Source organism: Chiloscyllium punctatum, chromosome 44 (genome assembly GCF_047496795.1).
Source record: "Chiloscyllium punctatum isolate Juve2018m chromosome 44, sChiPun1.3, whole genome shotgun sequence".
NCBI classification, from domain to species: Eukaryota; Metazoa; Chordata; class Chondrichthyes; order Orectolobiformes; family Hemiscylliidae; genus Chiloscyllium; species Chiloscyllium punctatum.
Window position 1 is genome coordinate 10,940,313 of NC_092782.1, and position 24,795 is coordinate 10,965,107.

General features: G+C 41.9%; 1 protein-coding gene across 15 annotated transcripts in view; it reads left to right on the forward strand.

Annotated features, from left to right (window-relative positions):
• plekha5 (pleckstrin homology domain containing, family A member 5) overlaps positions 1-24,795 on the forward strand; it is a 342,774-nt gene that overhangs the window by 195,841 nt on the left and 122,138 nt on the right. For 14 of the 15 annotated variants that reach the window (XM_072562215.1, XM_072562217.1, XM_072562221.1 and 11 more), the window contains one exon: positions 4,840-4,923. The exons of the other annotated variant lie outside the window; for it this stretch is intronic. In XM_072562215.1, the coding sequence (XP_072418316.1) occupies positions 4,840-4,923 (84 nt within the window). The remainder of the gene's footprint in view (positions 1-4,839; positions 4,924-24,795) is intronic. 15 annotated transcript variants of the gene reach the window in all.

The following is a 24,795-nucleotide window of genomic DNA, read 5'->3' on the forward strand; positions in this document are numbered from 1 at the left end:
TAGACTGATTGATTGGGCAGTAATTAGTCAGGTTAGATTTGGATTTGTCCTACTTTTTGTGTACAGGATATACCTGGGCAATTTTCCACATTGTCAGGTAGATGCCAGTGTTGTAACTGTACTGGAAGAGCTTGGCTAGGGAAGCAGCAAGTTCGAGAGCAAGTACTATTGCTGGAATGTTATCAGAACTCATTGCCTCCAGCTGTTTCTTGATATCACGTGGAGTGAATTGAGTTGGCTGGAGACTGGTATCTGTGATGCTGGGGACCACTGGAGGATCTTGAGATGGATTATCCACATGGCATTTCTGACTGAAGATTGTTACGAATACATCAGCCTTATCTCTTGCACTGATGTACTGGGCTCCTCCATCATTGAGGGTGGAAATATTTGTGGAGCTACCTCCTCCAGTGAGTTGTTTAATTGTCCAACACCATTCAAGACTGGATGTGGAAAGACTGCAGAGCTTAGATCTGATCTGTTGGTTGTGGGATCACTTAGCTCAACAAGTAGTCCTGTTTGGTTGCTTCACCAGGTTGATACCTCATTTTTATATGTGCCTGATGCTGCTCCTAGCATGCCCTCCTGTACTCTCCATTGAACCAGGGTTGATCTCCTGGCTTGATGTAATAGATAAGTGGGTGACATGCCAGGCCATGAGGTTGCACATTGTGCTGGAGTACAGTTCTGCTGCTGTTGTTAGCCCACAGTGCTTCATGGATGCCCACTCTTGAGTTGCTCGATCATTTCAAAGTCTGTCGCACAGCACAGTGATCGTGCTATAAAACACAATGGAGGTTATTCTCAATGTGAAGGTGGGTCTTCATCTCCACAAGGACAGTGTAGTGGTCACTTTTATCTATACTATCATGGACAGATGCTTCTGCACCCAGCAGATTAGTAAGGATAAGGTCAAGTATGTTTTTACCTCTTGTTCATTCCTTCACCATCTGCTGCAGACCCAGTCCAGCAGTTATATCCCTTAGGACTCAACCAGCTCGATCATTAATGCTTCTGCCCAACCACTCTTGGTAGTGAACATTGAAATCCCCCACCCACAGTACATTTTACATGGAGGAGTACTGATTCATCAGTCAAAGGAGGATGATATATGGTAATCAGTAAGAGGATTCCTTGCCCATGTTTAACCTAAAGCCTTGAGACTTCATGGAGTCTGGAGTGTTTGTCAAGGACTCCCAGGGCAACTGCCTCTTGTCAGTATACCACTGTGCCACCACCTCTGCTGGGTCTTTCCTGTTGGTGGGACAGGACATATCCATGGATGGTAATGATGCTATCTGAGGTGTTACCTGTAAGGTATGATTTTGTAAGAATGGCTGTTGCTTGACTAGTCTGTGAGACAGCTCTCCCAGTTTTGGCACTAGCCCCCAGATGTTGGTGAGGAGGATTTTGCATGGTTGACAGGGCTGTTTGTGTTTTAGCCGTTGTCTTTTCCAGTTCCAAGGTCAATACCAGGTGGTCCGTCTGGTTTCGTTTCTTTTTTGTGATGTTCTAGCAATCAATACAACTGAGTGATTTGCTAGGCCATTTCAGAGGGCAGTTGAGAGTCAGCCACATTGCTGTGGCTCTGGAATCACATGTAGGTCAGACCAGGTAAGGGTGGCATATTTCCTTCCCTAAAGGACATCAGTGAACCAGATGGGTTTTTCCAACAATTGACAATTATTTCATGGTCATCAGTTGACTCTTAATTCCAGATTTTTATTATTTATATATATATATATATATATATCACTACACTTGATGACACCGATTAACATAGCAGTAAAGAAACACACCAGGCATGATGTTTTGTATTTAGAGGGAGAAAGAATTATAAATTAACTACGGTAAACTTCTAATTGAGGCTTAGTTAAACCATACTTGAAACTGAAGAATGATCACTGGACTCAATGTTAATTCTGCTTTCTCTCCACAGCTGCTGCCAGAACTGTTAAGTTTCTCAATTTCTGTTTTTGTTTTAAATTATTACTTTGTGTTTATTTTACTGAGAATTATACAAGAATATCCCAGAAGTAGAGATCCAAGTGGCTAAGAAAAACGAGACGCTATTAAGAACGTTGAACTAGAGAAATTATAGGGTTGAAAATTGATAACTCTGTAAGATCCGATTGTCTACATCCCAGAGTGTTGAAGGAGGTAGCTATAGAGATCACTCATGCATTTATTATCTTCCAGCATTCTTAGATTCTGGGATGATTCCTGCACATTGGAAAGTAACAAATGTCAACTCACCATTTAAGAAGGGAACAAGAGAGAAAACAGGGAACTACAGACCTACCAGCCTTTTATCAGTAGCAGGGAAAATTCTGGAATTTAGTATAAAGGATGAGTGGGCATCCATGAGGCACTGTGGGCTATCAACAGCAGCAGAACTGTACTCCAGCACAGTGTACAACCTCATGGCCTGGCATGTCACCCACTTATCTATTACATCTCGTTGATTTTGATCTGATTAGGCCTAGACAGCATACATTGTATTTGATGAACTTTTTGGAGTTGATTGAAGATGTTACTAACAACGCTGATAAAGAAGAGCCAAGAGAATGTGGTATACTTATATTTTCAGAAGACTTTTGGTTAAGCCCCTAAAAAGGAGGCTTGATAGTAAGATTAGGAAAGGAGGTAACTTGATGGCATGATTAATGATTAGCTCATGTATTGAAAACAGTAGGAATAAGTGGTTCATTCTTGCATTGAAAGGCTGCAACTCGTGGGTACTGCAAGAATCAGTACTTAGACCCCAGATGTTTACAATAAAAACCATGTTTACAATATGGTTTGGAGATTGGGATCAAATATAATATTTCTAAATTTTGGGATGATACATAGCTAACTGGTGTGTATTGCGAGGAGGACATAAAACAGCTTCAGGAAGATTTGCACAGGCTCATTGAGTGGACAAGAACATGGCAGATGAAAAATAATGTATAAACATGTGATGTTATCCACTTTTGTGTGAGGAACAGATGTGCACAGTATTGCTTAAATGGTAAGAAAATGTAGATGTGCAAAGGGACTAAGGTAATCTTGATGATAAGTTACTGAATGCTATTATCAAGTGCAGCAACCTATTAGGAAAGCTCAAATTACTGCAGATGCTAGAATCTGTACTGAAAACAACAAATGCTAGAGAGTAAGCTAATGTTTTGAATCTAGATGACACTTCATCAGATCTGAAGAGTCATCTAGACTTGAAACATTAGCTTGCTGTTTCTGCAAGGATGGTGTCTGACCCTCTGTGATTGCTAGCATTTGTTATTATCGGTATTAGGAAGGTTACTGGAGTAATTTCTATTTATTGAAAGAGGATTTAGGGTATTAGAGTCATAGACCCTTCAGTCCAACTTGTCCATGACAATCAGATATCCTACATTAATCTAGTCCCATTTGCTGGCATTTGATGCATATTCCTCTAAACCCCTCCTATTCACATAACCATCCAGATGCCTTTTAAATGTTGTAATTGTACCAGCCTCCACTACTTCCTCTGGCAGCTCATTCCATACAGGCACCACCCTCTGCGTGAAAAAATTGCCCCTTAGGTCTCTCTTAAATTTTTCCTCTCTAAGTCTAAGCCTGTTCCCTCTATTCCTGGACTCCCCCACCCAAGGGAAAAAAAACCTAGATGATGCCCCTCATGATTTTATAAACCTCAGCCTCCGACACTCCAGGGAATACAGCTCCAATCTATTCAGCCTCTCCCTGGAGCTCAAATCCTCTAACCCTAGCAACATTCTTGTAAATCTTCTCTGAACACTTCCAAGTTTCTCAACATCCTTCCAATAGTAGGGAGGTCAGAATTGCATACAATATTCCAAAAGTGGCCCAACTAATGTCCTATACAGCTGCAACGTGACCTCCCAACTCTTATACTCAATGCTTTGATCATTAAAGGAAAGCATACCAAACGCTGCCTTCATTATCCTATCTACCTGCAACTCCACTTTCAAGGAACTATGAACCTGCACTCCAAGGTGTCTGTACAGCAAAACCCCCGAGGATCTTACCTGAGTACAGGAATAATGAAGTCTTGCTTCATTTGTGCAAGAGTATAGTTATACCAAATGTAGAGTAGTGTATGCAGTTTTGTTTATTATCTCATGATATTATTGCCATTGAGGAGGGCACATTACTGTAAAAAATGCACAGGATTTAGCAAAAAGGTTCAATGCTTCTAGCCGTACATCTTTTTTCCCCAACTTTGGGTGGCTGTTGGCTTGAAGTGCAAAAGATTATTTTTGTCCTTGGAATCAAAAATAGAAATGCTAGAATCACAGATCAATCACTATCCATGCAGAGGGTAGAGAAGCTGACACATCAACTGGTAGACCCTACTTCAGAGCTGTTCAATTGAGGAATCGAAACATTAGTTTATTTGTTCTAATAATTAGCATTGGCTGTTTAAAGCATTTTCTGACTGCAGAGTTTTACCCTTTGAATAATAGGCATTAGTAATTTATTTAATTTGAGATGATAGTATGAAGTCATTTGAGATCATTCAAATTTGAAAGAGAAAGTTGAATACTGAGCCGTCTTGTTCCTTTGTCTAGCATGACCCAAGTTTGTTCAGATTGTGCTTACTACAGAAATTCACCATAGCCAGTCAATTTAATGGAAATTTAAACCATGTATGTCCATTATTTAAGGATAAAAGATGATTGCGAAATAGAAAGTCAACCAATTTCCCATTTGAAATTGTGTCCATTAGTACGTGATGCAAAATGAATTGATTAGATTATCTTGATAATTGAGAAATAACGATTAAGGTATTGAAATCACAAATTGAGATCTTTTTCATTTTCTTCTTCCCTGCAGTCATAATGAGTGGAAGGTAACCTGCAAGCATCCGGTGACAGGACATACATCCCAAGAAAACTGTATCTTTGTAATGAATGACGAGTAAGTTTTCTTAAGTCTGATTTATTCAAGCAGATGATGACTGTAAAACAAGAATTGAAATAATTATAAGACCATAAGACATAGAAGCAAAAATTAGGCCATTCAGCCCATTGAGTCTCTTCTGCCATTCAATCATGGCTGATAAGTTTCTCAACCTCATTTCCCCACTTCCTCCCCGTGACCCTTGCTCCCCTTGACAATCAAGAACCTATCTACCTAAATGTATGCAATGGCCTGCCTCCACAGCCTTCTGTGGTAATGAAATCATAGATTCACCACTCTCTGGCTGAAGAAATTTCTCCTTATCTCCATTCTAAAGGGTCTTCCCTTTACTCTAAGGCTGTGCCCTCAGGTCTTAGTCTCTCCGACCAATGGAAACGTCTTCGCAACATCCATTCTGTCCAGGCCATTCAGTACTTTGTAAGTTTCAATTGAATCCCCCCCCCACCTTTCTTTATAAACTCCATAGAGTATAAAGCCAGAGTCCTCAAATGTTCCTGATATGTTAAGCTTTTCATTGCTGGGACCATTCTTGTGAACCTCCTCTGAACACTCCTTCCTGAGATAGGGGGCCCAAAACTGCACACAATACTCCAAATATGGGCTGACCAGAGCCTTCTAGAGCCTCAGAAGTATATGGCTGCTTTTATATTCAAATGCTCTCAAAATAAATGTCATTGTTGTATTTGCCTTCATAACTACTGACCCAACCTGCAAGTTTACCCTGAGAGAAGTCCTGGACTAAAACTCCCAAGTCTCTATACTTCAGACTTCTAAATTTTCTCCCCACTTACAAAATAGTCCCTGTCTCTATTCTTCCTACCAAAGTGCATGCCCTCACACTTTCCCACGTTATACTCTACCTGTACTTCTTTGTTCACTCTCCTAACCTGTGCAAATCCTTTGGCAGCCTCCCTTCCGCCTCAATTGCTACCTGTTCCTTTACCTATCTTTGCCTTGTCTGCAAATTTAAAATGCCCTCAATTCCTTCATCTAGATCGTTAATGTATAAAGTGAAAAGTTGTCCCACCACTAACCCTTGTGGAACACCAATTGTCATTGGCTGCCATCCTGAGAGAGACCCTTTTATCCCCCCTCTCTGCTTTCTGCCAGACTTCTATCCACGCTTGCCTCTTGTCTCTAACACCACAGGCCCTTATCTTACTCAATAGCGCCTTTGTGTCACCTTGTCAAAGGCCTTTTTGAAGTCCAGATGGATAAAATCCATTGGCTGTCCTTGGTCTAACCAGCTTGTCACTTCCTCAAGGAATTCGAGCAGATTTTTTGGGCATGACAGCCCTTTGATGAAATCATGCTCTTTCAAGTATTCAGAAATCTCATCGTTTACAGTACATTCCAAGATCTCGCTCACGACCGAGGTTAGGTTAATCGATCTGGAAATTTTGCCTTGCTTTTGCCATTCATATATCTAAAGAAACTCTTCCTTTATATTACTGGTGAGCTGACCCCCATATTTAATGTTCTCCCTCCTTATCTTTTTTTTGTTGTCCTCTGTTGGTTTTTGTAACCTTTTAGTTTCCCCCTACCATTAGCCATACTACATGCTTTCTCTTTTGCTTTTATGCTATTCCTGACTTCCCTTGACAGCCATGATTACCTCATGTTTCCTGTACTATGCTTCTTTTTCCTCTGGATCAATCTCATGCTGTGTCTTGTGAATTATTTCCAGAAACTCCTGCCATTGCTGTTCCACTGTCTTTCCTGTGAAACTCTTCTCTCGGTCATGGGGTCATAGAGATGTACAGCACGGAAACAGACCCTTCGGTCCAACTCGCCCAGAAAGCCTAACCTAATCTAGTCCCGTTTGCCAGCACTTGGCCCATATCCCTCTAAACCCTTCCTATTCATATACTCATCCAGATGCCTTTCAAATGGGTTAATTGTACCAGCCTCTACCACTTCCTCTGGCAGCTCATTGCATATGTGCACCACCCTCTGTGTGGGGAAAAACAAATTGCCCCTCAGGTCTCTTTTAAATCTTTCTCCACTCGCCCTAAACCAATTGCTTCTAGTTCTGGACTCCCCCACCCCTCTTCCCTGGCTTTTCCTGACCACCTTTCTTAAATAGTGGCACCATGTTAGCCAACCTCCACTCTTCTAGCACCTCATCTGTGACTATTGATGATACAAATATCTCAGAAAGTGGCCCAGCAGTCACTTTCTTAGCTTTCCACAGAGTTCAAAGGTTCTGGGGATTTATCCACTTTTATGTTTTTCAAGACATCCAACACCACCACCTCTGTAAAATGGACATTTTTCAAGATGTCACCATTTATTTCCCCACATTCTATATCTTCCATGTCCTTCTCCACAGTAAACACTGATGCAAAATGCTCGTTTAGTATCTCCCCCATCTCCTGCGGCTCTGTATATAGGCCTTGCTGAGGGGCACTATTCTCTCCCTAGTCACCCTTTTGTCCTTAATGTATTTATAAAATCCCTTTAGATTCTCCTTAGCCCTATTTGTCAAAGCTATCTCGCGATCCCATTTTTCCTGCCTGATTTCCCTCTCAAGTATACTCCTACTGTCTTTATACTCTTCTAAGGCATCACTCGATCTCTGCTGTTGATATCTAACATATACGTCATTCTTTTTCTGAACCAAAGCCTCAATTTCTGTAGTCATCCAGCATTCCCTACACCTAACAGCCTTCCCTTTCATCCTATCAGGAATATGCTTCTCTGGATTCTCATTATCTCATTTTTGAAGGTTTCCCATTTTCCAGCCATCCCTTCACATGCGAACATCTGCCCCCAATCAACTTTTGAAAGTTCTTGTCTAATACCATCAAAATTGGCCTTCCTCTAATTTAGGACTTCAACTGTTAGATCTGGTCTATCCTTTTCCATAACTATTTTAAAATTAATTGAATTTTGGTCGCTGGCCCCAAAGTGCTCCCACATTGACAGCTCAGTCACCTGCCCTGCCTTATTTTCAAAGAGTTGGTTAAATTTTGCACCTTCTTTAGTAGGTATATCCACACACTGAATCAGAAAATTTTCTTGTACATACTTAACAAATTCCTCTCCATCTAAATCCTTAACACAATGGCAGTCCCAGTCTGCATTTGGGAAGTTAAGATCCCCTAACATAACTACCCTATTATTCTTACAGATAACTGAAGTCTTCTTACAAATTTGTTTCTCAATTTCCCACTGACTATTAGGGAGCCTGTAATACAATCCCAATACGGTGATCATCCCTTTCTTATTTCTTAGTTCCACCCAAATAACTTCCCTGGATACACACCCAGGAATATCCTTCCTCAGTACAGTACAGCAGTAATGCTATCCCTTATCAAAAATGCCACTTCCTCCCTCCTCTCTTGCCTGCACCCCCCCCCCCCCCCCCCACCCTTTCTGTCCTTGTGGCATTTGTATCCTGGAACATTAAGCTACCAGTCTTGTCCATCTCTGATCCAAGTCTCTGTAATTGCTTTGATATCCCAGTGCCATTTTTCTAACCATGCCCTGAGTTTATCTGCCTTTCTTGTTAGGCCTCTTGCATTGAAATAAATGCAGTTTAATTCATCAGTTCTATCTTGTTCTCTGCTTTGTTCTTGCCTGCCCTGAGTGTTTAACTCGCTCCTTTTCCCAACTGTACCAGTCTCCGATTGATCTCTTTCCAATTCAGGTGCAATCCGTCTTCCTTGTACAGGGCACGTCTACCACAGAAGAGATTCTCCCCTGCACCAGCTCCTCAGCCATGCATTCATCTGCTCTATCCTCCTATTCCTACTCTCACTAGCTCATAGCACTGGGAGTCATCCAGATATTACTAACTTTGAGGACTTCCTTTTTAAATTTCAGCCTAACTTTCTATATTCTTCCTTCAGAATCTCATCCTTTTCTCTTTCTATGCTGTTAGTTCCAATGTGTACAATGACCTCCTGCTGGTCCCTCTACCCTTTGAGGGCATTCTGCACCCTTTTTGAAATATCCTTAATCCTGGTATCAGGGAAGCAAAACACCATTCTGATTTTTCGTTGCTGGCTGCAGAAATGTTTGTCTGTGCCTCTGACTAGAGAGTCCCCTATCACAATCAATCACTTGGAACCCGACATATGCCTCATTATATTAGAGCAATTCCCGGTACCAGAAACTTGGCTGGTCATGCTATATTCCCCTGAGAGTGCATCAGCCCCTGCAATTTCCTAAACAGTATACTTGGTTTCAGATGGGAATAGCCATAGGAGACTCCTGCACTACCTGCCCTTTCTGGAGTTAACCCATCCACCTGACTCTATCTGCGGTTTTTCTCCCTATCTATACCTGCCATCCATCATACCCCATAGCTCTTGTAAATTCCTCATTGTCTCTAACTGCTGCTCCAGCCAATCCATGTGATCTGATATGATTCGCAACGAAAGATGTAATCATCAGTAACCTGGACACACTCCCTAAACTCCCACATCCCAGCTCCTCCCTCATGCCTCTGTGATTGCCTTTATTCAGCTGAAACATGGTTACCTCTGATTCTATTTTCTCCCTCTCAAATTGCAGGGTAAATGTAATCATTATTATCACTGCTTCCTAAGGGTTCCTTCACCTTTATGAATTTTGCCTCATTGCACAAAACTAAATCCAGTATTGTCTGTTCCCTAGTGGGCTTCACCACAAGCTGCTTCAAAAAACATTTCACAAATTCCTTTTTTTGCAATCCACTACCAACCTGATTTTCCCAGCCCACCTGCATATTGAAATCTCCCATGATTACTGTAACTTTGCCTTTCCTACACATCTTTTCTGTCTCCTGGCGTCTCTTGTGCCCTAGCACCTCACAACTGTTTGGAGGCCTGTACGTAACTCCAACTATGTTTTTTTTTACCCTTGCGGTTTCTGAATTCTACCCACACATTGCGATTGCCTTAGAAATATCCATGATGTCTGCCTTAATTACTTTCAATGCAAATGGTTTGAACATTTGAGTTCTGTGGTTTAGTTCTTGAGATGGTTTTTTTCAGTGAATCTGGTTTTTATTCTGAGTAGACATCTCCAAAAATCCTACACAGTAATTGAGATTTCTGCAAAACATTCAAAGCATTTAATTATGTGACCATAATTATGTCCAAATGTTCTTTAACTTTGCATGTGCCAGATTCTCTGACCTTAATTCATTTGCTGTTTTGCGATGCTTTATGAAAATCTGACATACCCATCTATTTTATCCAAGAGGTTAAACAATGCACTACCAAAAATGCTTTAATATTTGGTGGTGAGACATTGTTAATCTTGCCCAAAATTTTATTGTCAGAGATCTGAACTTTCCTGGAAAATACCAACTAATACTTCCCCTGTTTTTAACCAAAACATGTCAAGTCAGCTTTGAACATATTTGCCAATAATGTCTTAACAGCAGATTGTGAAAAGTCCTAAACGGTGATCTCAAGGTTATAGGCACTGCCTGTGCAAAATGTGAATCACTGTTTCTCAGCACTTTTCAAACAAGCCTTTTTAGGAGATGTAGTATAGATCAGTAGGAATACCCATTGGATATTGCAGACCTTTGTTTCAAATACGACTGCAGTAACAACAGAGGATACTAAAATCTGCAAAATTAGATTTGTTAATCATGCATGAAATACTTCCAAGTAAAAGTGTAAAACTTATGAGTGTATATTCAAGGTGTTCCATTGAAATTGTTCTATTGAATTCCATTGAAAATGATATGAATAAGATGCCATTAGTTTATCATCTGAGGGTGACACGTGTAACAAGGATCACCTACAACGACTATTTCCATTAGAAATTCAGGCTATGGCAGCGCAACCTCATTGATTATCAAACCTCATTCTGAATTTTATGCTTCACCTTTATATTTTTCATCATAGTCTTAAAGGCTTGCTTGGTGTACTTTTTAAATTAATATAGTCATGTATTGAAAGGAAGCATCCCAAGAAGTCCTCCCTAGAAAGTGTAGTAGTTAAAGGCTAGTTTAGCATTAAGGCATACAAACTAGAGTAACTTGATTCTGAACCTGTGTTGAGATAATTTATCATAACCAGAATTGAAATTGAGTTGCTGCATTTGCCATCAGTGACCTTGTGCGGGTTAGCATTCATGGCAGCTGTCGTAAACCGACAATGCTCTAACCCAATTGTCAATTTATTTGTTTTTCAGGGAAACCTACATTTTCCCGATGGGTTTAGTGATTCAAATAAGTCAACCCAATTGTCTCAGTCTTCTATCACCAATACTTTGTTTAATTGGAGGGTAGGAAACTAAAATATGTTCGGCCACTCATTCAGCAATTCTTGGTTGTACACACATTTAGATCACAGTATTTTTAAGTAAATTGATGGTGTGAAGTCATTCTTCCACACATTTTAAGTGGTTGCCTCTGAAGAGGTTATAACTAGCACTTTGTAGCATTAAAACATGAAAAATGTGTTTTTACTTGATGAATCTTTGTGGAGTACGCTCAGCTGTTGCTTTTAGAGAAGGTTGTTTCTTCAAAAGCTGAAGCTGCTTATTGTAACTGCTTATTTAAAATATTGGTATCTCTATGCCCCCCCCCCATACAAAATGCCTGAAAAGTGAACATCACATTTTCAGCTAAACATGTTATATCCCTCTTTTGCATTTGTATCCCACTTCCGTTTCTAAACCCATCACCACTCCGAACTTCACTTTTTTGTAATTCAGCTTCTTATAATAAAGTACTGAATACAACTCCATTTTAAGATGAGCCCTTTCCAAATGAATACTTGTTTCTACATGTAATTCCAATATGTGTTGTTTCTGAACTGTTCGCTTTGCTTCGTAGGGAAAGGAACTGATTTTTCATCTTCTGTTAGTTATTTGGGGCTGGCATATATGAGTATTTGGCTCCTGAGGCAACCCCAGTTGAATAGTGTCTCAATATGCATGAAACATGACTGTGCAAAACATTGTAAATCTACCAGTACTAACTGTGTCACTTCAAAGTAAAGCTTTTTCAAGGATAATTCTGCAAAATTCTACTTTCAAAAGTTCTTCATTCATCAAAAACTGTTTAGCAAGCATCATTCTTGCATAATGATGACTGGTATTTTTCTCATCTGACATGTAGCATATGTAAGCAATTGACATCTGCTTTGTTTGTATCGGTTCTGAGACTCCACCTTAGCCTTTAGTTATAACTGCCCTAGTTTTAATGGGCTTAGAATGAACCTATTTCTGCACATCCACCTTCAGCCATTAAAACATCTCTTTAAATATAATGTATATTTTTCAACCTCACTTCCTACCCTCAAAAGTTCCTCAAATTATTGTGTGAAATGTGTCAATATATCAAGTAAAACATTAACTTCTAAAGATTTGTGCTAAACAGTTGTTATTTCATAAGGACACCAATCAAAATAATTTCTTTATGAAACTGTGATCTTTCTTTTTGAATGCAAAACAATTTGAAAGTAATGAAATTGTATCTATAGGTCACTGATCAGTCCATTGATCCATTTCTATTCTCTCAACACTTTTGAGAAGTTAAAGAAAGGCTGTATTGTATTTGATTTATTGATGGTGTGATTTTAAATAGGTCAATTTAACCAATGTTTATGGGTTCACATTGCCATCACAAGTGCGCACACCGGCTGAATTTGAGATTACAACCAAACTAATTTAGTTGCAGTAATCCAATAAGGTACGAGCTTTTCCACTATCCTTGAAAGACAAACTTGCCTGAATCCATGGAATTACAGCTAATGGGAAAAGAATAATTTCAAAACATTAGTTTTGTGCATCTAACAGTGGTGACAATATCTCTGTTTTCGCTGCAGCAGAACATATAATTGTATCATTATTTGGTCATACATTTAGGCTTTTGCAATTGTCATCTAAAAGTGTATAAAAAGAGAGTTGATGACACGCAAGAAAATGGGTGAACAGGATGTGTAAGTGGATCGCCCCGATTAATAAGATTGAAGGATTGTGGAATGAATAACAAAAAATTGGAGAAGAAATAAATTAGAATGGATAAATTCAATGTCAGGTCAGGTACAGGAAAATAAAGAAATCGGGAGAAAAACTTAGAGAAACAGAAAGGCAGGTAGTTTATTTTAGAAAGGTGAAATTTTTAATACCTCCATCAGCAATCATGAACTTCAGGAATGATATCCAAATTTAGTACCAGTTCATCCAGCATGAAAGGATAATTTTAATTGGTTCTTAGTGAATGTGGATCCTAAGCATAAAACATGTAGCTTGCCAGAACTTCAGAGATGTTAAGAGTTTGTGCTGAATCAAAATAGGTTTTGTTTGCAACTAATAGCTCTGTTTTGCTGTTAAAATAACAGACCAGTGATGCACAGTGATTTGCATAGTTAACTTTCAATATCCAAATATTGCTATCCAGATTCAGTCCACTGTTAGTTTTATGAAAATAGTGTTTTACTCTCCACCTCACTTTGAACATGCATTGAATGTCATGACGATACTATTACTTGCTGGTATTTCCAACATTTTGAGAAGGGATAATTGCAGTAAGCCCAGATACTTTTCGTATGATGTAATTAGTACTAATAATTGCTTGTCATTCTCCATGGCACTGAAAGTTATAGAGTTGGCATATTGTGTGCAATGTGGTCTCCTTCCTGTCGGAAAGATGTTGTGAAACTTGAAGGGTTCAGAAAAGATTTACAAGGATGTTGCCAGGGTTGAAGGATTTGAGCTATAGGGAGAGGCTGAACAGGCTAGGGCTGTTTTCCCTGGAGCATCGGAGGCTGAGGGGTGACCTTATAGAGGTTTACAAAATTATAAGGGGCATGGATAGGATAAATAGGCAAAGTCTTTTCCCTGGAGTCGGGGAGTCCAGAACTACAGGGCATAGGTTTAGGGGGAGAAGGGAAAGATATAAAAAAGATCTACGGGGAAACTTTTTCACGCAGAGGGTGGTACGTGTATGGAATGAGCTGCCAGAGGAAGTGGTGGAGGCTGGTACAATTGCAACATTTCAAAGGCATTTAGATGAGTATATGAATAGGAAGGGTTGGAGGGATATGGGCCAAGTGCTGGCAGGTGGGAATAGATTGGTTTAGGATATCTGGTCGGCATGGATGGGTTGGACCGAAGGGTCTGTTTCCATGCTGAAAAGTTTGAAGTCACATTCCTTGAGACTTCTATTATTTGAGACAATAAAAATATTGAATTTAAAGAATTTTTTCCTTCCAGTCTCCTTTTAATTGTTACTTATTCTAATCATATTCCTCTCATTAATTCTTTTTCTGTATGCATGATCCATCTTTTATTTCACCCTTCTACTAAATCACTTGACAGTTTATTTCCCTGTTCCTTGAATCTAATTGATTGCCTGCTTGCTCAACTCTGTTTGTTTCGCCATATTATTTTGTAGCTCCTGCATTTTGAAGCTGAAGAGTAAGAGTCCAACTGCCAAGAGATGCTGTTAGATTCTGTGCAACAGCAAATATGGTGCATTATATTGTACTGTACGGGGTGGGTGCATGAAGTTGGCACTGGCGTCCAAAATAGTCAAATATTTTATTTCATGCACCAATGCTACCAGCATTTATTTTGAGTACAATAATTCACTTTTTAGAAATCTCAAGATGACATCAATTATTACAGTGATTATGAGCTAATAGCTTCAGTTACCACTGACCGTTTAACTTTTGAGTACTGAGAGAGGGAGTGATGGAATATTGAAAATCACTGTTAACTGTACACATTTCAGATAAGGCTGCCTGCACTTTTGAAACAACACTGAACAGGATGACAGAAATGATAATTGAATACAAGTGTGTTGAGGTTTAATTTTACTTTAGAAAACACTTCAAATATTTTGTGGTTGACTGCTGTATCCTCATTAGCCAGTTTGTTAATATATTTGTGGTCCATTAAGCTTTTGTGAAATGTCCAATCTTGCTGTGAGGTCAGTTACAATAAACTAGGTAAAATTAGAGTTCATCTTGACTATTGTATAGGAAATATGCATAAAAAATCTTTCCAGTTGCTTTGAGTGATTTGCAACTTCAGTTAAGAATCCAAAACACACTGCTCTGTTAGAATAATCTCTGAAGTATGAGTAAAATAATTCTGTGGACAGTTTGTATTGTTGCAAGCATTTTGCTAATTAAAAAGCTTCATAACTGTCTTAATTGTAAAATACACTGTAGGAAGCTGCTTCAATTTTATTTCCTGTCATTGTCGATAACCTGGTTGTCTTGGTTCTTGATCTTGAATATTGTCATCATTTAACATAGTGAATTGAAGAATGTTGACTCTTTGAAGCTAATTGCATGTGCAGTTTGAATTATTCAGCTGCTGCTTATAGTTGCAAGTTGACTGAGATGGAGGATTGAAGTATTAGACTTGTTGCATTCTTTTTACATTCAGTTATGATTACTCCATGAATTCTGTATTTACATGGCTATCACATTCAAATTGATAATTCAATTTTTTATGAATATCATAATGATGTTTAAAGCTAGTGCATATTGTTTCTAACATGATGCAGTAATGCATTCACTCTGACCAGTTTGGAGGTCAGACGTTGAGAAAGATGCATAAGTAGAATCAATATATTAGCCACTTTTCTCTGTAAATGTTTTAAAATAGTAATTCTAAATGCATCTGAAAGTTAGTGTGATTTAATTGCAAGGAAGGAATGAATGAATTATGTAGTTATCTATTTCATAAGTTGTGTTTTCTTTACCCCTGTGTCTTGGCAGTAACTGTTAAAAGCTTATATGATATCTCCAAGTAATGATGAGCTATGCTTGTGGAGAAGACAGTCTTTATCAACAGCAATTATTTAATCTGTTTCTGAAGATCACTTTAAAAGAGGGCAGTATTCTCTGTATGTTGGAGATAATAAGGACTGCATATACTGGAAATCAGTGTGGAGTTGGAAAAGCACAGCAGTTCAGATAGCATCAGAGGAGCAGGACAGTTGATGTTTCGGGTCAGGACCCTTCTTCAGGACTGGGGAGGGAGAAGGGAACTCAAATAAATAGAGGGAAGGAGATAGGGCTAGAGGAAAAGTAAGTGGGGTGGTGATAGGTGGATGAAGGAAACATAGATGGGATGGTGATAGGTGGATGCAGATAGGGTGTAGTTGTGAATCGTCAGTGGGGAGTTTGGAGCGGATAGGTGAGAAGGAGGATGGATGGGTTAGATCAGGTTAAAGAGATGGGGAGGAGGAGGAGTTCTGGACATGGGATGAGGTTGAGGGTTGGGGACATTTTGAAGCTGGTGAACTTTATGTTGAGGCCATTGGGCTGTACACCCCCAAGGTGGAATTTAAGGAGTTGTTCCTCCAGTTTATGTGTGGCCTTATTTTGACAGTGGAAGAGGCCCAGGATGGACATGTCACCAGGAGAGTGGGAGAGGAAGTTGGAATGGCTGGCAACTGGAAGTTGCTGTTAGTTGGAACATACAGAATGCAGATGCTCTGCAGACTAGTCCCTGAGCCTACACTTGGTCCCTCTGATGGGAGCAACGGATGCAATAGATTAAGTTAGAAGAAGTGCAGGTGAATCTCTGCCAGATTTGGAATGATTGTTTGGGGCCTTGGATGGACGTAAGAGGGGAGGGGTAGGGGTAGGGGTAGGTGTTGCACTTTCTGTGGTTGCAGGGAAAAGTGCCAGGTATGGAGGAGAGGTTAGTGGGGACTGTGGAATTGACGATGGAGTCGAGGAGAAAATGGTTCCTGCAGAAAGCAGATAGGGTGGGAAAAGAAATTTCTTTTTGGTGGTGGCATCTGACTGCAGGTGGTGAAAATGGATGATCCATTGGATTTGAAGATTGGTGATGTGGTATGTGAGGACCGGGGACTCTATCCTTATTGAGGCTGGGGGGAGGGATTTGGAGTGCAGAGGAGTGAGAAATTGAGGAGATATGGTTGAGGGCACTGTTAAACACAGGAGAAGGGAAATTATGGTCCTTGAAGTAGGAAGACATCTGGGATGTCCTGAAGTGGGATCCTTCATCCTGGGAGCAGATGCGGTGCAGGCAGAGGAATTGGGAGTATGGAATTGTATTTTTAGAGGCGGTGGTTGAGAGGAAGTATATTCGAGGTACCTGTGGGAGTCGATGAGTTTGAAATGGATATCTAAGTCGTTTACTGGAGATGGAGACAGATAGGTCCAGAAAGGGGAGGGAGGTGTCAGAGATGGTCTGAGTGAATTTGAGGTTGGGATGAAAGGTGTGGGTGAAGTTAATGAACTGTTCAAGATCCTCGTGGGAGAACGAGGCAATGTCAATGCAGTCATCAATGTAATGGAGGGAAAAGCGAGGGATGGTGCTGGTGTAGCTGTGGAAGAGGGGATGTTCCACATTTCCTATAGAGACAGGCATAGTTCGGACCCATGCGGGTACCCATAGCCACCCCTTTGGTTTGCAGGAAGTGGGAGGAGTCAAAGGAGAAATTGTTGGGGGTAAAGACCAGTTCTGCCAAGTGAATGAGAGTTTTGGTGGAGGGGGACTGGATGGGCCTGCGGGAGAGGAAGAAATTGAAGGCTTTTAGGTCCTCCTCAAGGGGGATACAGCTGTAGAGAGACTGAATGTCCCGGTGAAGATGAGTGTTGGGGGCTGGGGAATTGAAAGTCTTGGAGAATGTGGAGAACATGGGTTGTGTCCTGAATGTAGGTGGGGAGTTCCTGGAACAAAGGGAACAGGCCGGATTTGAGTTAAGAGGAGATGAGTTCAGTGGGGCAGGAGCAGGCAGAGACAATTGGTCGAACCAGGCGGTCAGGTTTGGATTTTAGGTAAAAGATAGAAATGGGTAGTGCAAGGTTGAGAAGCTATCAATTTGGAGGCTGTGGAAGAGAGATCTCCCGAGGTGATGAGGTTGTTGATAGTCTGGGAAATGATGATTTGGTGATAAGAGGTGAGGTCTTAATCGAGGGAATGATAGGAGGGGGTGTCGGAGAGTTGAGCGTCTGGCCTCGATGATGAAGTGGTCAGGACGCCATACTAACACTGTGCTACTCTTGTCAGAAGGTTTAATAGTGAGGTTAGGGTTGGAGTGGACGACAGTGCATTGTGATGGGGAGAGGTTGGAATAGGTGAGAGGGGTGGAGAGATTCAGGCAACTGATTTTGTGATGGTAGTTGGAGTTGAAGAGATTGAGGGAGGGTAGGAGGCAGGGAGGGAATGTCCAGGAGGATGGAGTTTGTTAGACATGGAGGCGGTGCAAAAAGAGCTTGACGTCTAGACATCTGTGAAACTCATTGACACATCACCATCCCAGCTACCTTTCCACCAGCTCTTCCCATTTTTTTCTGAGCTGTCTTTGCCCTCCTGATGAAGGATCCTGACCGGAAACGTAGCCTTTCCTGTTCCTCGGATGTGATCTGACCTGCTGTGCCTTTTCAGCTCCACATATTCTCCTGTAGAAGTTGCTCAATTGAATTGAAAATAATTGAAGTTGCTTCAAAACTTCGATTGTGTCAGAGAAGTCATGAAGGAAGATGTGGATGAATATATTATGTGCTGGTTCTGTCAAATCTCAAGCAGCCATGTTCCTGAAATCACAAAGCATGGAAACCAAACTTGTCAAAAATATCCAGCAGATTTTTCTTTTAGGAATTTCTGAAAAATTGGAGACAATCATTAGGTACTGAGTGTAGGTTCTGTGTTTGGAAGTTCCACGGTATAAGTGGGGGCAGGGACTTTTGAGATTTGAACAGAAGATTGTTATAGAATCTTATGTAAATTTGCATAATGTATAATTACATACAGTAAAGAGTTGTTGGAGATTGGGTTGCTTAATCAATGCAGTGATTGTCTGCTGAACACATCTGGTAGTTTTTTTTCTTTCAAGCTTTGAAAACACATCAGAACTTCAAGCACTGTATTTGGGAATAAAGTACTCGATAAAGCAGAAAAATGAATAAATGTTATGCAGAACAAAGATTATTGTTGAGAATGTAATTAATAGGGTTGCAGTCCTGTTGGAGCACACAGTGCACTGTTCTGGCATCTCCAATGAAAAACAGAGGAAGCTTATTTTTATGACTGTTTAATTTTAAACTGCTGAAACATCTCAAACTTTGGTACTTATACGCCTGCTGGTTAGCCTAAAATTAAATGGCTTTTAAAAATACCTAAAGTTTCAGTGTAGCTAGTTTTGTTTCTTCTTTATCCACCCCCTAATTGTGCTTCCTTGTCCCATCACCTTGGGTTATCATATTGAACAATTGAAATATGACTGATGAGAAGTGATATAAATCTGAACCTCATTTTTCAAGAACTTTATCATGGTGGAAACAAGAATATGACATTTATTTTAACAATGTTGTCGCCTTCTTTTTGGCTGTGCTTTAAAAATAACTTCGAAATAGATAATGATACAATTTTTCTTACTTTCTGGATCATTGCACCATTATTTGTAGTCATTAATTTTTGAAAAATGGAAACATATTATTGTAATGAAAATCAACTTGCGACAGTACTATGGCTTTGAGGCGTATTTTGTTGTGGAATTTTTTTGAAGAGAGAATTTGAGCCATAGGTGTAAAGATGTCTCCTCCAAGCTGATAAAATAAATAGCTTGTGAGACCTGGGTTTTGTTTTAAGTTCGAACAATAAAAGCAGCATGAATGGAAAGAGTCAGACTCCCACAGGACCAGGATTTTAGTTTAGCTTTCAGCAGTTGTTGGGGTTTTGAAGTTGATTGTGGAAACAGCGAAAAGCTGGATTCTCTGCCTGTTGCCAGAATCGCATGTGAGACAACCTGTTTTACTGACTTTGCCTTTGCCAATTATGTGTTTATGGGATGTTACTATATTGGAACAGCTGCTGCTTAGTAGCTAAATCTATTTTTCCGTTAAGTTTTCCAATACCATTAAAGTTATACCAATTCAACTTTCTTTTGTTTGTATTTTAACTGTAGAGAAAGAATAAAGTGTGTTTTGTTTAAATCCGAGGAGTGTAACCGATCGAATTACATCTGGAACACAATAGCTTACCCTTACCCTTAAATAAGATAAAAGTTCTTGTCTAGACTATCTCCTTGATATATTTGAAGTGGGTTTGTCTGGTCCATAACAAAATCTATAACACGCATTATTTTAATGGAAGATGTGAGTGATGCTGTTACAAGCCCCACATTGAACTCAGTGATAACACTGATGATGTAAGAAAGCTGAGACAGTGTGGAACCAGTGGGAGAGGCCGTTGAAATAATGCAGTGTCAAGGAGCTGAGGAAAGTCTCACAGAGAATGCAAGCCTGGACTTGCATTATTTCTTTCCCACAAGTAAGCAGGATTGCAGGCTCCGAGGATAAGGGAGTGGGTTACATCATGTTTGTGTTTGTGTCTGTCCATCTGTTCCTGTGTGTAGCAGAATCTGATCTCCAATTACCTCCAATTATCCTGGATAAAGATTTTGTTCTGGCAGAACCATATTGTAATTGGTATGTCATTGTCACCTGATGTTGCAATTGTCTTGTCATAATCAATTTTGGGATCTGGAAAATCAGGATCCTTAAGGACAACCCCAGTAGCAACAGGCCTGAAATTTGCACTGCTATCATTGCCCAGAACCCCATGAAATTGGCAACTAGATTGAGTGATACACAGCAGGCAGGAGAAAGCCAGCTGAAAGAAAAAAGTGGTGGATGCACCTTCTGGAAAGGTAAATTGGAATACAACTGTTGACTCTGTGAGGTCACTATAGAAAGCAAGCTCGTCGACCATCTCCGTGAGGCCCCTTGTGGTGCAAACAAATGGTTCATGTCCTTTTGTCTTAAGTGCACAAGCCCCGTCCCTAGAAGCAATAATCCACTCAATATTTCCTCAAAAGATAACTTTTTATCCCAAGACCAGCCAAGTGACTGTCATCAGATTTGCATCCTGTGTTATATCCTTCATTCAGTTGGGAGCAAAACTAACAGTGCTATAGGTGTAGTCTCTCTAGGGCCCTGTGTATGTAGATGTAGCAGCACTTCATTGCCCTACCAATAAAATCCATCATTCCAATTCTACCACCTCACACTTCTCAATAAATCTCAGTGGCACAATACTCACTTTTTGTACTTGGTTTATGAGGATAGCAGATTCCTCTACCACCCCCACGCTGAGTGATGATGTCACTTCCGCCCCCATCATGGCCGCTCCCACAGCCACTTCCGGCCCTCACATCATTGCTGGTGCCACATGCTCAGTGACTTCCGCCACCCCTACTACCATGATCACCACCACTTCCGCCCCCACCAGTGCCATTCACCTGCATTCTGCTGACATGCCCCCCACAGACCCTGCTATCACTATCCCCACCCCCCAGAACCCCGAGGGGAACATTACCCCTGCTCATGCCACCACCCCCATTCCCCCCACCATCACACCCACTCCAGGTACTGGCTCCGACTCCACACCCACACCAGATCCCAGCTCCCGGCACTGCCGAGTTTTCACCATCCCTCCAGACCTCCCACTCACTGAGGATGAACGATCAGTCCTCAGCAAAGGACTCCCCTTCATCCCCCTCCGTCCACGCATCAATGAATTTAATACACGCTGTGACATCGAACAATTCTTCCGTCGCCTCCGCCTCCGAGCTTACTTTCACAATCATGACTCCCGCCCACCTTCCGAGGATCCCTTCGCCCACCTCCAACACACTGCATCCACCTGGACACCCCGCGCTGGCCAATTACCTGCCCTCGACCTCTTCATTTCCAACTGCCGCCGGGACATTAACCGCCCTCCCCACTCCAACCTCTCACCCTCACAACGCGCAGCCCTCCAATCCCTCTGCTCTAATCCCAACTTCACCATTAAACCAGCGGATAAAGGGGGCACAGTGGTAGTCTGGCGCACTGACCTCTACATCGCTGAATACAAACGCCAACTCGAGGACACCTCTTCCTACTGCCGCCTCGACCATGACCCCACCCCCCATCACCAAACCATCATCTCCCAGACCATACAGAACCTCATCACCTCAGGAGATCTCCCACCCACAGCTTCCAACCTCATAGTCCGAGAACCCCGCACTGCCCGGTTCTACCTCCTTCCCAAGATCCACAAGCCTGACCACCCTGGCCGACCCATTGTCTCAGTGTGCTCCTGCCCCACTGAACTCATCTCTACCTACCTCGACACTGTCCTATCCCCCCTAGTCCAGACACTCCCCACATACGTTTGAGACACCACCCACACCCTCCACCTCCTCCAAGACTTCCATTTCCCTGGCCCCCAATGCCTCATCTTCACCATGGATATCCAATCCCTCTACACCTCCATCCGCCATGACCAGGGTCTCCAAGCCCTCTGTTTTTTCTCTCCAGACATCCCCAACAGTACCCTTCCACTGACACACTCATTCGTTTGGTCGAACTGGTCCTCACCCTTAACAATTTCACCTTTGAATCCTCCCACTTCCTCCAGACCAAAGGGGTAGCCATGGGCACATGTATGGGCCCCAGCTATGCCTGTCTCTTTGTTGGCTATGTAGAACAGTTGATCTTCCGTAATTACACCAGCACCACTCCCCACCTCTTCCTCCGCTACATTGATGACTGCATTGGCGCCACCTCGTGCTCCCGCGAGGAGGTTGAGCAATTCATCAACTTCACCAACACATTCCACCCTGACTTTAAATTTACCTGGACCATCTCTGACACCTCGCTCCCCTTCCTGGACCTCTCCATCTCCATTAGTGACGACCGACTGGACACTGACATTTTTTACAAACCCACCGACTCCCATAGCTACCTGGATTACACCTCTTCCCACCCTATCTCTTGCAAAAATGCCATCCCGTATTCCCAATTTCTCCACCTCCGCCGTATCTGCTCCCAGGAGGACCAGTTCCACCATAGAACACACCAGATGGCCTCCTCCTTTAGAGACCGCAATTTCCCTTCCCACGTGGTTAAAGATACCCTCCAACGCATCTCGTCCACATCCCGCACCTCTGCCCTCAGACCCCACCCCTCCAACCGTAACAAGGACAGAACGCCCCTGGTGCTCACCTTCCACCCTACAAACCTTCGCATAAACCAAATCATCCGGCGACATTTCCGCCACCTCCAAAAAGACCCCACCACCAGGGATATATTTCCCTCCCCATCCCTTTCCACCTTCCGCAAAGACCGTTCCCTCCGCGACTACCTGGTCAGGTCCACACCCCCCTACAACCCACCCTCCCATTCTGGCACTTTCCCCTGCCACCGCAGGAACTGCAAAACATGTGCCCACACCTCCTCCCTCACCTCTATCCAAGGCCCTAAAGGAGCCTTCCACATCCATCAAAGTTTTACCTGCACATCCACTAATATCATTTATTGTATCCGTTGCTCCCGATGCGATCTCCTCCACATTGGGGAGACTGGGCGCCTCCTAGCAGAGCGCTTTAGGGAACATCTCCGAGACACCCGCACCAATCAACCAAACCGCCCCGTGGCCCAACATTTCAACTCCCCCTCCCTCTCTGCCGAGGACATGGAGGTCCTGGGCCTCCTTTACCGCCGCTCCCTCACCACCAGACGCCTGGAGGAAGAACGCCTCATCTTCTGCCTCGGAACACTTCAACCCCAGGGAATCAATGTGGACTTCAACAGTTTCCTCATTTCCCCTTCCCCCACCTCATCCTAGTTTCAAACTTCCAGCTCAGTAACTGTCTCCTTGACTTGTCTGGACTTGTCCGACCTGCCTATCTTCTTTTCCACCTATCCACTCCACCCTCTCCTCCTTGACCTATCACCTTCATCCCCTCCCCCACTTATCCATTGTACTCTATACTACCCCCCCCCCCCCCCCCCCCCCCCGTGTCCTCTAGCTTGTCTCTCCATGCTTCAGGCTCACTGCCTTTATTCCTGATGAAGGGCTTTTGCCCGAAACGTCGATTTCGCTGCTCGTTGGATGCTGCGTGAACTGCTGTGCTCTTCCAGCACCACTAATCCAGTAGATTCATCTATACCACTAGTTTATACAGTCTTTCTCCATTTAACTTAATTATCTGCTTTTTCCATTCTTCCTGCCTAAGAGAAAAACTTCAGGCATTCTGACATTATTCTCCATTTGTCAAATCTTTGCTCATTGACTCATTTATTTGCCTCCCTTTGCAGACTCTTTTTACGCTTGCATAACTTGCTTTCCTACCTAGCTTAGTATAATTAGCAAGTCTAGATACCACACAGAGATCCTTCATCCACGTCATGAATATAGATTGTAAGTAATTGAGGCCAAGTACTGATCTCCATAACATTCTGCTGGTTATGGGTTGCTAACTGAAAAAAGACCCATTTATCTTCACTGTTTCCAACTGACTAACAAATTGTAAATTTGTGCTAATAGGTTTTCCCCAACACAATGAACACTTACTTTACCTTTTGGACTGGTACTGGTTCTCCTTTCTCCATTCTGCTTGTTACATCTTCAAAGATTGCAAGTTAAGGAAATAAAAATCCTTTTCTGCTTTAATTTCAGTAATGGCAGTAATGGATTGAAGCATTTTCCTTACGGGAGAAATCAGGCTAAATGACACAGTTTATTTTCTTTTTGTCTCTTTCTTCTTGAATAGAAATATTATATTTGTGAATTTCCAGTCTATACATGAACAAACATGAGTAGGCAATCCTTGAGCCTGCTGAAGCATTTGGTGAGGTTATGGCAAATCATTGAGTTATGATTCAGAAGTAGGCTGTTCAACCCAACGTGTCTGCATGGGTTTGTTTTTAGATTAGATTAGATTCCCTACAGTGTGGAAACAGGCCCTTCAACCCAACAAATCCACATCGACCCTCTGAAGAGCAACCCAACCAGACCCACCTCCCTCCGACCAATGTACCTAACACTACAGGCAATTTAGATTAGATTACATTAGATTACATTACAGTGTGGAAACAGGTCCTTCGGCCCAACAAGTCCACACTGACCCGCCGAAGCGCAACCCACCCATACCCC